The 13610-nt window shown below is 46.1% G+C and overlaps 1 protein-coding gene across 7 annotated transcripts in view; it reads right to left on the reverse strand.

Annotated features, from left to right (window-relative positions):
* Positions 1-1305: 1305 nt before the first annotated feature.
* The window catches only part of LOC147435860 (uncharacterized), a 97030-nt gene continuing 84725 nt past the window's right edge, over positions 1306-13610 (reverse strand). The window contains exons 9-19 of one of the 7 annotated variants that reach the window (XM_086488775.1): positions 5083-5166; positions 4915-4968; positions 4711-4806; positions 4487-4614; positions 4302-4409; positions 3819-3918; positions 3502-3717; positions 3347-3420; positions 3151-3273; positions 2494-2613; positions 1306-1773 (exon numbers count right to left, since the gene is read on the reverse strand). In XM_086488775.1, coding sequence (XP_086344901.1) covers positions 2535-2613; positions 3151-3273; positions 3347-3420; positions 3502-3717; positions 3819-3918; positions 4302-4409; positions 4487-4614; positions 4711-4806; positions 4915-4968; positions 5083-5166 — 1062 coding nt within the window. In that variant the 3' untranslated portion in view covers positions 1306-1773; positions 2494-2534. Of the gene's footprint in view, positions 1774-2493; positions 2614-2636; positions 2977-3150; positions 3295-3346; positions 3421-3501; positions 3718-3818; positions 3919-4301; positions 4410-4486; positions 4615-4710; positions 4807-4914; positions 4969-5082; positions 5167-13610 lie in introns of those variants that run through there. The other 6 variants (XM_086488773.1, XM_086488772.1, XM_086488774.1 and 3 more) reach the window with 6 other exon arrangements.

Raw genomic sequence — 13610 nt, forward strand, 5'->3', positions numbered from 1 at the left:
TAGTGCTTCCTTGTTGTTCCCAGTATCGTTTCGGATGGGATCTTCCCAATGGTTTTTGGCATGGTCCATGGTTACTATGATCCTGAAGGTCCGAAAGGACCTGAACTTCAATGATATGTCGACAAAATGAGAAAATCGTGACTTTTTTGTAGCTTATTTGGTGTCCAAAAAACAAAATTGTGAGGTTAAAACAAACATATGGTTTGATCACCACCCCATTGAAGTTTACGGGAAAACTTATCTTCTGGTCTAGGAAAATCCTTAGTCTTCTTAATATGCAATTCAACGAAAAAAAAGAAGTTGTTATATGTAAAATGCATGAGTGCTTCAACTTTGGAGGCTTACCATTACCAAAGCGTGAGGGATTTTTAGGGTTACTCATTTTTCCCATAAGTTGTGTCCTCTCAACATCAAGATCAATGATGGATTTCTCAAAGTGAGTACGTCTCTTATGAGATTGCAAGGTTTTTTTCAAAAAGCTAAAAAAACACTTTCGTGTCCTATTAGTTCTCTTACCTAGTGTTAAAGTACTCTAGAAAATGTAGGAAGTGAGGGCTTTCAAAAGACATTCAACCACCTTGTATGTGTCAATGTATCTGCTTAATGGCTATTTCAAGGGCTTTTTTGCATACCCTACAAGGGATCTCTGGAAAAATAGATCACGTGATACCTATCATGCTTGTGCGGGATAATGTCGCTCTAAACGTTGACAAATGTTGTCAAGTGCTAATGCTATTATAACTTAAATAGCACAATCTATGTACACTAGTGAATTATTCGTCATCTTGCTTTATAGGCGTGCACTTTGACCCACTTCATCCTAAAGCTTGTGTCTACATCTTGTTCATGTCTCTTGGATGTATTAGTTGTGTACAAGTTTCAATACAATGGCCATTGTATCTAAATCTTTTTATCACGAGACTACCACATTTTGCTATGTTCTAATGAACATCTACAATTTCATTACCTTGAGCACGAGAGAAGAAGAAGGAAACTATCCCAAGAGACCTCAAAGATCTATACGGTGTGTGTGTGTGTGTGTGTGTGTGTGTGTGTGTGTGTGTGTGTGTGTGTGTGTGTGAGAGAGAGAGAGAGAGAGAGAGCCACCACCTTTTTCTATTACCCACCACCCTTGTTCACCTTTGTTAATTGTACTTGTCGTACGAGAAATTCTTGTAGTATGCCATTATTTTATGACTAGTATGATAAAATATCTGCATTTAATGGATCATGTGCCCTAAGCATCCTACACACACACACACACACACGAACCATGACCTCTAGATCAAAAATCAAACAAATATATCGATTTGTAGTTATGTATACGCGACACATGTGAATCATAATGATATATTGAAGCTTCTTACAGCCTTGAGGTTCAAATACTACTCAAATCATGGCAGTTGGAAGGCATCACCATACCTCTCGCCGAACATATTCTTGTCAAATACTTCTTGGTCTTTTAAGGCTTACAGCTAGTCACTCTAAGCCTCCAATACAAATAACCTACTTAACCCTATTGATGCGCCCTTCAGATTGGGTGCATTTTGACCACTTGAAAGTATTCTTCTCTCGTTTGTGTGCTTTGCCATCTGTAAAATTGTGTCAAAACTATTCTTTTCTCTACATCTCATTCATGTCCTTTTGCGGTCTTCAAAATTATGTACAAAATGTAAATGTATTCAAACTCTGTGAGCATCTGCATTTAATATTTCTATCCTCCAGCCATTTCTTGATTGGCTCCCATCAAGATGTAAAGCCATGACATGGAACCTGAACACACAATAATGTAATAATAAGCCTACAAACAATGTCACCACAATTCTTAGTTTGCACAAAGAGCAAGCAATAGTCCATGTCCTCTTCTTTGTGATAAGGTGTACATGATTGGATTCTGAAATGTGCTATCTGCATCAATCTTGGGAAGAATGATAGAGATGGTTGTGTGTGTGTGTGTGTGTGTGTGTGCACGTGCACAATTAGAAGATTAGAGAGATTTCTCCCATCCCCTTGGCCAACACTGGTATCACAGCCTGGCCTCAACAACAACAAATTACAAGGCCAACGATAAAAAGAAGCGGCCCTCCATTTAAACCCCCTGGTTAGTATCTACAAAGCCCTACTGTTAGCCTTAAGTACGTCTCCTTTCTCACTTTGCACCTTCCTTTCAACTATTTACTAGCCTTACTATTGCCTCATGTTTCTGAAATTGGGAGAGATATTAGCCATGTTGTCTTGTTCCTATGGTTCCCTCAGAGGGAGACTGTACGGTTTCCCTTCATTTGAGCCTCTCCTTCCTTGGAAAAGGATTCGGAGAACTAGTCTCCTCCATTCCGCTGCCATGTCAATTGTTTTCTTTGTGGCAGTGCTGAGTGCACCACTCGACATAGGGTTCCTCCAGAGCAGAGATAGCAAGCAATAATTATGCAGATGTTGATGTTGGTGAGCTAGCGAGGTGTCAGCAGCAGAAGCCGTGCTCTGGACAGGGCCTACCTGATCAGGTCTACTCCCTCGCAGAATAGCTGTCCAGAGTTTCATAAGGTCCGAGAGGAAGAACCTCGAACATCTCTGGTCCTCAAACTGCATGATTCATCGGGATGACCAAAAGCTTTCCTGGAACAAGCAGTTATATCTCCATCAAATATCGTCATAAACGGGATCTCTGCAAATGTAATGCTCCTCCATCTTTGGCTTCCTCTTACATGCTCGGAAGCTAGTTTCAACAAGAGGCTAGTTATTAAAGTAGCATGTAGGTGCCACATATAAGAGGGCAGTGGTTATCCTTCACTCATCACATGGCCTCCTTGAGCTAAGGGAGCCTCCAAGAGAAAATGTTAGGTTCAACAGGAGGTTAACCTTTTTCCCATGGAAGTACAAAAAGAAAAAAGATGTTGCATGTAAAGCAAAAGACTTCTTTTCATGGTTGGGCAAAATTCCCATATACTTCATCTCTTCCAAAGCAGATTCAAAGATAACCTGCAACACAAAAATACATGCGTACTCACAGCAGCTAATTAAGAAAGAGAAACTAGCACCAACCAGTTGGATCGTGGCAATACGAACTACAATAATATCAGTCTAGCAATCAGAACTTATTTTCTCAATAGCGGACCGATAAAAGCGACACACGGGGAACCAAAAAAGACGTACTTTTTTAAAGCTGGCCGGTGCGCAATTGAAAGCATTGTAATACCACTTTTGTGCAGCTCCTGGTACAGCTTTTCCTCTCCGTCTGCACTCACAGCTGATGTGCACTCATCTAGGATAGCAAACCTAAAGAAAAAATCAAGACCCCTATAATGCGACATGTTGTGTCATTCACTGCATGCAGAAAAGAAGAACATACTTAGGATTATGGTAGAGCAAACGAGACACAGCTAGTCGCTGCTTTTCTCCTCCTGATAAAGTCTCTTCCCAGTTCTGCATTGATTAGTACCATGTGAACCTGTATGATTTCTTTGTAGGAAAAACATAAGCTCATTGTTTGAAAAGGGTAGTGACCTGGCATTGATCAAGCCCACTTCCACGATCAAGTAGATATCCAAGCTCTGTAGATTGAAGAGCCTTTATTATGAGAGCATCATCATCATCATCATCAATCAGTTGGCATACAGACCCTGAGCAATCCTGTTGAGGTTTCTGGCGTTTGGAGACCCTGGCGTTTATTGATGGATAAAGGACTTGATCTCTTAATGTGCCTTGCACTACGTAAGGTCTCTGTCAAGAAAGAAACACAAGGAATCTGAAAGCATGCTGCCAAAAATAGCCTATAGCAGAAAAATTACTTTTCTTTTGAGAATCATACAAAAAATGCTTACCTGAGATAGATAAAACATGTCTTCTCGTACCGGTCTCTCAATTATTCCACTTTGCAAGGGCCACAATTCTGCTAAAACTCTAAATAGGGAGGACTTTCCACTGCGAATTTCAAAAGCAACACGCTATTAGGCATACCTTGGTCGAACTGCAGTGCCTCTACAGCATCTGGCACTTCTCTAATTAGACAACTTGCTTAATGGCTATAACCATTCTTCTACAACAACAATCGGCCAACTAAATAACTAATTTTATGACTACATCTTTGCTTGTAAACATGATTAAAGCTTAAATCTAGAGGTTCTTACAATCATGAGGATACGCACTAGCCCAAATTGCAGTTATGGTGACATGTGTACTATGTGTACATTCATGCTGGGCATTTATGTATGCTTACTAATTCTCTATGTGGGTTGTTCGTGTCAGTTCAAGGCTTCAAAAAAACCAATGAGAAATGCGAAGGAAGGAAAAAGACGTTTGATTACCTTCCATTGGGACCCATGATGATGACGGACTGACCTAGTACTACCTCAAAACTGAGTCCCTGAACTAAAAGCATGTTATCCGGTGTATAGATGCTCACATTTTGGAAGCTGCAAGTTCGAAAGTATGGAGAAGTGACGCTTCCAACATCATGATAAAACAGTGAAAATGTTCAAAGAATACATACGCTATTTTGTTACTGCTGGTGATCTTTGATAATGTTGGCATAGACTCATTTTTTTCCATTCCCACAAGTTGAGATTTCTGAAGAGCAAGTGACATTCGCTGACTGTGACCTGCTCTGAGCGATTTTACCTGAGAATTCAATAACACTGAGAACATGTCTCTGAGATCGGCAAGACATTTCTGGAGACTGAAGAATTCAGTGCATGACCAATAAAAGGAGCTTACAGATTCCAATAACTCTGAAACTCGAGATGTACAAGCAGCCAGAGAAGTTACTCTCTTGTACAATAATACAAGTTGACCAATTGCTTTTGAGGTGTTCTGAAATCATATGAAAAAATGAAGACTAGCCTTTATACATTTAGGTATTCTTAAACCATATGGAAAAACCTTACTTGTTATAGATTAATCTCTGCAAAAATGTCTTACCATCATCAAGCGGACAGCACGAATATACTCGCCGGTAGAAAGCAAACTATCTTTCTGATAGATAAAAGAAAGAAACAATAACCAAAAGATTGAATTAATGGTGACTCTCTTAACATCCTCAAATATCAGCCTGCTCTTTGTCTCAAACGAACTCTTGAAACTCTTTACCTTCTTGTCAAAATAAAATGGAAGTGCAAACACGCAAAGGCCCACGATAGAAGCTGTGTACTTCACAAGGTACCCATCTGCAACCTGAAAACTTAACCACCATCATATAGTGTATACTCTTAGGAAGTAAAGCTGATGCAGTTCAAACAATTTAAACTTGAGTGAGCAAGTATGTCGAGGCTCTTGACAGCCAACTTGAGTAGATTGTAAGGGAAAAGTGTGAAATACTGTCCCCTGGGAGAAAACAATACTAGAAATGTACCAAAATCTGATAAGATACCTAATAGTTGTCTTTGTTGGACTCTTTATTTACTGAATTTAGCCCTCCAGAGCAGCCAGCCACTGCCACTTCTTGCATTTCTATTGAAGATCAACAATGTTGCCATTTCCGTGCCTTCACTTGTGCTCTCGCCCCTCCACTGCATGATGCCACCACCTTTGGCCCTGTCCCGCCTTTGGCTTCACTGTTTGGTGCAAATTTTTCCTTCCTGTGGCCCAAGATTCCATAGCCTCTTTAAAGAGTCCAATGCATCAAAAAGGCAAGGCAACGCCTGGAGGGTGGACAAGCACGGGCAATGGAGGTGGGTTTCAGTTTAACTAAGGGCTTGTGGCTAAAATCCTCCACTAGGAGCCACAACAATGACCCCATCTCCCATTATCAGCTATACCATTTCTTCTCAAGGGGATTGTTTTCAGATTTAGCTAAAGCTTAAATATGGGCATTCTGGTACGCATAGCATTCTAAGGCTACTTAATAAGGAATTCACCTTTGAGAGTAGTTGACCACTTGACTTCACACCTCACTATTACCATAAGCACAATCTTTCAAACCCAATTTCTTGGAGAAGGTATTGTAGCTACCCATGGAGGAGGATACACAACCCTAGATGGTGCAGAGTCCCTTTTCAATGGTAGGAATTCTTAATATAAACGTTTCATGGCCTTTTACCGAGATGGAAGAGTGGTAATACTAGAGCGACGCTCCACATGTTGGTGCGAGACTTATGGGACCACACTCAAAGTGGCTGCCTGGGACTGTAATGGATCTATGCGTCTTGATGTGGGTGCTTATGAGGATAGCTTTACTGGAAGAGACATCATCTTTTAATCTGAGACACACCAGGCCCCTGGGCAATCCATGCCTCACATCAGTGGATACAAGTGGGAGACAGCTTACAGACAGGAGACACTCAGAGCACAGAGGACGGGGCTCGGGGGGAGTGGCAGTGTTATTTAGAGAGGATCTGCAGCCGTTGATACATATAGCCCGCAGGGATGAGCAGGCTAGGTACATGTGGGTGAGATTGAAAGCAGAGACAGGCAGATATCTCTACCTTGCTATTTGCTACTTTCCCCCGAGTACATCAGTTTATGCATCACCCAGAGGACAGTCCCCTTTCTCTATTTTGGATGATGACATATGGGAGTTCTCTAGAGATGGTGACATTATCATCCTAGGGGACTTCAATGCTAGGACTGCCCATCACCAGACAGTGTTTTATGATACTTCAGAGGAGATGCTAAGAGAGCTAGATGTTGTAGAGACGGGCCTGTCCAAACTATCACACGATGTGGAATATACTGAGTATGGGCAACATCTGATAGACATGGGCACCGCACATGGATTGGCCATCTTGAATGGCCTACAGAGATTTCCTGCTGCAGGAGGTTTTACATGCTTCCCACACAGACATGGAGCAAGCACAGTGGATTATGTCATGGCAAAGCCGAATCTCATCTCTCCAGGATCTCACAGTTGGGCCCAGACCGGTCCGGTGGCAGTGGATCATGCTCTGGTGTCGATGACCATCTCCTTCCAGTTTAGTGTAGCACACAAGCCACGGGTAGTAGCCCCTACTCGCTACACCTTCACACGGGAGACAGATTCTGTATACATAGACGGGATCTACAGACGCCTATGCATTGAGGACCCGGGGCGACCTCTGGAGGAGCTAACTACTATACTGACACAGACATTACATGATGCAACAGCAGAGGCATACCCACACACCCAACCTGAGCAGAGACGCCCATCAGGGAGCATGCCTCAGAACAGTTGGTACGATGAGGAGTGCCGCCAGACTAGAGCCAGATTTCAGAGGGAGGTGCTTTTGGGGGACGTCACTCACAGACAATCACAGACTGACTTCCGACGCCTGGTGCGGCGGAAGAAGAGGGCTTTTTTGGCTCGACTCGAGCAGGATCTATACCAGCTATTCTTGAGTCAGGACTCGCGTGAGGCGTGGCGGCTCTTTCATGAGCGGTCCCCCCCCCCCCCCCCCCCCCCCCACTATTTCCTCCACAGAGACCTGGGGTCAGTACGCATCATCTTTGTACACAATACCTAGACAGCCGCCCCTTCCCAACCCCCCCGATCCATGCCCACACATGTGCTTTTTTCACCGGCTGAGATGGTGAAGAAAGCTATTGACAGAATGAGGACTGGGAGAGCATATGATCATGATGGCTTAGTCGCTAAGCATTTCATGCACTCCAAAGACCTAGCAGAGCTTCTAGCAGTTATGTTTAACCGGGCCATGTGTGAGGGCCTACCGGACACTTGGAGCCTATCTACGATCGTACCTATCTTCAAGTCAGGAGACCCCATGGAGCCTGGGAATTATCGCACTATCATGATTGGACACACACTGGCACGGTTGTATGCATCCATTCTTGAGCAACAGCGGAGTAGATGGGCAGAGAGGGAAGGAATGCGTGCAGCTAGGCAGGCAGGGTTCAGGAGAGGCTTCTCTACTCTTGACCATATCTTGACACTCAGGGCCATCATTGAGGAGGGTAGATCTCATGGGAGACGAATCTATTGTAGCTTTGTGGACTTCCGCAAAGCTTTTGACACAGTACCCAGAGCTAGATTGATGCGCAGATTACAGGAAATGGGAGTACCCACAGAGCTCATTTGGGGGATCATGGCATTGTACAGATCAGTAGTAGGGCATGTACGCACCCCTGAGGGACTTTCTACACCGGTTCACTCCACGATTGGGGTGAAGCAGGGCTGCCCACTCTCTCCTACTCTTTTCGGTATGTATGTGGATGAGGTTTCTGACTACATTGAGAGCGATGGTGATAGAGGTGCACAGTTGGCAGGGACATGGATTCCACTTTTGCTATATACTGATGATATAGTGTTGATCTCCGAATCTCCAGAGGGAATGCAACGTCAATTGGATGCTTTGCATAGGTTTGCCCACGAAAGTGGTTTGTCTATCAACCTTGGTAAAACCAAGGTTATGGTGTTTAATACCACCCCACAGTGGATAGGGAGGTCAGCACCTACATTCACATATGGCCAGGAGACTGTGGAGTACACAAATGCTTACACTTACCTTGGAGTGGTTTTTAGCGGACCTACATTCTCACTCAGAAGAGCAGCAGAGACCAGACTAACTAGAGTCCACGCAGCTTTGGGTAGATTAGAGAAGATGTGTTCGCAGGTTCAGTTTCAGGAGCCCCGGACGAAGCTCTGGCTCTTTGACACTTTGGTGGCTTCAGCATTGCTCTATGGAGCTGAGATATGGGGACCTTCATTGGATCACCACGGGAGGCCGGGTCGCACAGATGGATGGGGGAACATGGAGAAACCTCTCGTCTCTATGATCTCGCGGCTCATTAGAGCCAAACCATCAGTACCACGGGCCATTATTCGAGCAGAGCTAGCGGCCCCCCCACTAGTGGTGGAGGCGCTCACCAGATCAGTCTGCTTCATAAACCGCACATGGGAACTTCCTAGAGACAGATATGCTCGCATAGCACTTGAGTCCTCTCGACAAATAGCCATGCAAGGAGATACAACATGCTGGTATGGGGAGATGGCATCATGGTTTCAGGCGCATGGGTTCAGCATAGACAGGCTGCCACCATTCCAGTACTCATTGGATGCACCATCTCTCACTCTTACACAGTCAGAGATCACCAAGCTCATCCGCCAAGACCTGACCCAGCTAGACACCAGGAGGACATGGACACAGCCAGCACAGGAATTGGGCACGAAGATGGCTTTCTACAGAGACCACCTTCTCCAGCTTACGGAGGATGGTTTTGTGACGAGACCCAGATACATGGACACCCACTTGTCTCACGGGATACGATGTGCTATTGGCCAGTTACGCACATCTTCTCACCAGCTGCGGATTGAGACTGGGAGATACAGCAGAGTACCAGCAGAGGCCAGGACATGCCCCTTGTGTGACATGGAGCCTGAGACAGAGCTGCATTATACATGCCGCTGCCCCGTCTACTACGAGATACGAGGCCGCTTCCATTGCTTGTTCAGAGAGGGTTTTGGACCACTCTCAAGAGTCATGGGATACGAGGATCAGAGATGCCTGGGTTTCTTCTTGCTCGAGCTGCGCAGACACGGAGATAGCCTGATGAGTGGCGAGGCTAGCCAGTCTCAAAGACGGATCACAGACTTCTTCAGAGCAGACACGGGACAGCCGCAAGAGCCACTCCCACAGCAGAGCCCCCCCTTGTCTCACACCAGAGGCACACTGATCGACCGAGCAACTGAACTGGGGAAATCCAAGCGCCCACGACTGCGGAGGACTACACAGCACCGACGGAGGCTACGTCAGAAGATTCGGAGCACTCTGGCCAAGCATGCACGACGCCCGGTCAGACTACTAACCATGGAGGAGATTGATGAGATCCGCCGACGACCGATGCTAGATCTCCTGTGATTCAGCTATCCCAGCAAGCCGCCCATTTTTGCTTAGTTCACATCGACCAGTCTAGGACCCCATAGTATATATCTTTGTTTTGTACTCTTGTTATTTTGTTACTCTTTGTATCAGATCCACCACCTTGTAACTTTCTGGTCTCATAGGTCACTATGGCCTTTTGAAGACGTTAATATAGCATTTCATTTCTCTCTCTCTCTCTCTCTCTCTCTCTCTCTCTCTCTCTCTCTCTCTCTCTCTCTCTCTCTCTCTCTCTCTCTCTCTCTCTCTCTCTCTCTCTCTCTCTCTCTCTCTCTCTCTCTCTCTCTCTCTCTCTCTCTCTCTCTCTCTCTCTCTCTCTCTCTCTCTCTCTCTCTCTCTCTCTCTCTCTCTCTCTCTCTCTCTCTCTCTCTCTCTCTCTCTCTCTCTCTCTCAGAGCATGGTTTCACGGTCTTGACATGGAGAGCCTACCACCATTCCAGTACGACCCCCACTCACCATATGTTCACCTCTCTCGCAGTGAGAGGAACTTGTATTGAGACAGGATCTGTGGCAGCTATACACTAGGAGAGTCTGGGAGTCACCTGGCTTGGGGACGAGGATGTCAGATTACAGAGACCAGTTTCTCACCATATTGTCTGGGGGGTTCATACAGAGACCACGCTACATCGACACATATATGCCACATAGCTCACGTGTGGCGATTGGTCAGCTGAGAGTGGCTTCACACAGGTTAGAGATTGAGATCGGGAGACATACTGGTGTTCCCAGGGAGGAGCGAGTCTGCAGAGCCTGCACAGAGGAGGTGGAGAGTGAGGAGCACTTTGTATGTAGATGCAGAGCATACACTGAGATCAGAGGCAAGTATGAGGCCTTATTCAGAGGACAGCCCACTCTCCGAGAGATCATGGACTCTCGAGATCAGAGACAGCTCGGACGGTTCTTACTAGAGATACAGAGCCATCGGGACACACTACTACAGCCACACACAGCTACACAGACAGAGGGGAGACAGTCGCAGCTCACAGACTTCTTTCAGAGGATTGCCGCCCCTCCCTCACCAGACACTCAGAGGGGAGTGACACTCCCACAGGCGGAGGTGAGCCGAGCTAGACGACGACCACGAGTCACAGGCTACAGGGGCGCGAGCTCCCACCACCGACAGATCGAGGAGATCCAAGCCCGGGAGCGCCGTGCCACTGAGGAGCGAGTGGCCCAGATGAGGGCCGACCCGACAGCTTTCATCCGGGTAGCCTTGGCACCAGACCCGCCCATGTACCACATCTTACATCCCCCCATTAGTACAGGATGGAGCTAGATAGCTTGATGCATTCTCATGATTGTACTACCTTGAGCATATAGACATGCATATACCCCTAGAGATAGAGCTCCATCCCTCCTCAGATACCCCACTACCTACATTCAATTCAGTTTTGTATCAGTTTTGTTTCATTTGTCTTTCCGATAGACGGATGACATACACACCATGTACATTTGATTTGTCTCATAGGCCGATTTCGGCCTGACATAGACGTTAAAAATCTTTCTTTCTTTCTTTCTTTCTCTCTCTCTCTCTCTCTCTCTCTCTCTCTCTCTCTCTCTCTCTCTCTCTCTCTCTCTCTCTCTCTCTCTCTCTGAGCTGCGCGCCACCTGCCTGCTGCTGCTGAGCTGCGTGCCACCTGGGCTGCACCCTGCTGCCTGCGCCACAGCAGCGCATGGTCTCACAGCTGGACTGCACCCCCCCCCTGTTGTGACAATGTGCCACCCCCCCCCAACCCCCTACCACACGGCCTTACTCGTGGCTGGACTGCGCCCCAACCCCCCCCCCCCCAAGCTCGCAGGTGCATTACAGTGAAGATAGCGCACAGTCACACTTTTCGGACCTGCAGAAATACAGAATTTACATTTTCTTACGAGTTGCAGACCTGCAGGGAAATTTCAGATTTTCAGAATTTCAGAATTACATAATTTTCAGCATTGACAGAAAATTGCAGAAAATCAAAAATGTATGATTGATATGGGGAACACACATGTATGCATCATGCGGGACAGGGATGTATGTGTGATGTGGACAAAGTGGGTTGACTTGGTAGAAGTGCAGATTGTATTTTTTATGGAGGTCATGACTGCTTCGTTGGTATGTAAGCCCCATCCGAAGGCAACTTTTGTGCTTACAAACAAGCGGATTACACAAATGGAAAGGGAGATGAAAGACTGGAAAGCACATATGGAGGGATGGTGGAAAGAGAAGGCCAACCTTCTTCAAATGTTTCTCAACGAAGGCGCGCAGTGGAAGAAAGAGAAAGAGGACTGCACGCAGAGCTACAAGCACTTAAGGCGGACTCCAAAGCACTTAAAGAAGAGGTCTCAGCTCTCAGGCGAGAACTTGCCGATAGAGCGAGCAGTGGACTAGAGGAGGGGGAATTCCAGCCTTCGGTAGTAGAGGAAATCAAGGTCATCAAAGAGCAGGTACGGATGATCAAAGAGGAGGAGAAACAAAAGATAGTAAAGACGTCTTCGTGGATGGATGTGATCACGAAGACACAAAAGAAGGCGGATGAGGCCGAGAAGTGGATAGAAGTCGCTAAGAAAGGCAAAGGGAAAGAAACCACATCTGTCCCCACTCCTACAATCATCAACATGACTCTAGAAGAAGAACAACGAAGGAAAACTAGAGCTTTGCATATAAGAGTAACCGGTCTAAAAGACCGAGATGATGTGTAAGGGGAAGTTGAAGAACTTCTCCGCATGGTGGGTAGTGAGGCTACTCATACAAAGGCATGGAGGGTGGGGAAGAAGACACAAGGCAATGGGGAGACTTCAAAAGGGAGAGCTCTAATCATCCGTTTCCCATCCATGGAGGCAAAGAAGGACTTCTTGAAGAAGCGTCCTACACTAAAGAAAACGGGCATATTCCTTGGAGATGACCTCACTCTCACACAGCTTGCGCATATGAGAGAGGTAATGCCAAAGATTCAAGCGGCAAGGGAGAAGGGAAAGACGGCCTTCTACAAAGATGGCCGGGTTGTGATTGTAGAGCGGCACTCCACATGACGGTGTGAGACCCGTGGGACCACCCTCAAAGTTGCCACGTGGAATTGTAATGGATCTATGCGACTTGATGTGGGCGCCGTTGAGGATAGTTTCAGGGGAAGAGACATCGTCTTCTACTCTGAGACACATCAGGCCCATGGGCAGTCTATGCCTCACATTAGTGGATATAGATGGGAGACTGCCTATAGACAGGAGACACGATCAGAGCGCAGAGGGCGGGGATAATAAGGAGTGGCAGTGTTATTCAGGGAGGAGTTGCAGCCATTGATACATATAGCCCACAGAGATGAGCAAGCTAGGTACATGTGGGTGAGACTGAGAGCAGAGACAGACAGATATCTTTACATTGCTATTTGCTACTTTCCCCCGAGCACGTCAGTGTATGTACCACCCAGAGGACAATCCCCTTTCTCTATTTTGGATGATGACATATGGGAGTTCTCTAGAGATGGTGACATCATCATTCTAGGGGATTTCAATGCTAGGACTGCCCATCATCAGACAGTATTTTATGATACTTCAGAGGAGATGCTGAGAGAGCTAGATCCTGCAGAGACAGGCCTATCCAGACTATCACAAGATGGAGAACACACTGAGTATGGACGACACTTGATAGACATGGGGACTGCACATGGATTGGCCATCTTGAATGGCCTACAGAGATTTCCCGCCTCAGGGGGTTTTACATGCTTTCCACACAGACATGGAGCCAGCACAATGGACTATGTCATGGCACAGCCGAGCCTCATCTCTAGTATCCAGGATCTCACGGTTGGACCTAGACCTGTTGGTGTG

The sequence above is a fragment of the Adiantum capillus-veneris genome, chromosome 18, assembly GCF_014529385.1.
Source record: "Adiantum capillus-veneris isolate H3 chromosome 18, ASM1452938v2, whole genome shotgun sequence".
Lineage (NCBI taxonomy): Eukaryota > Viridiplantae > Streptophyta > Polypodiopsida > Polypodiales > Pteridaceae > Adiantum > Adiantum capillus-veneris.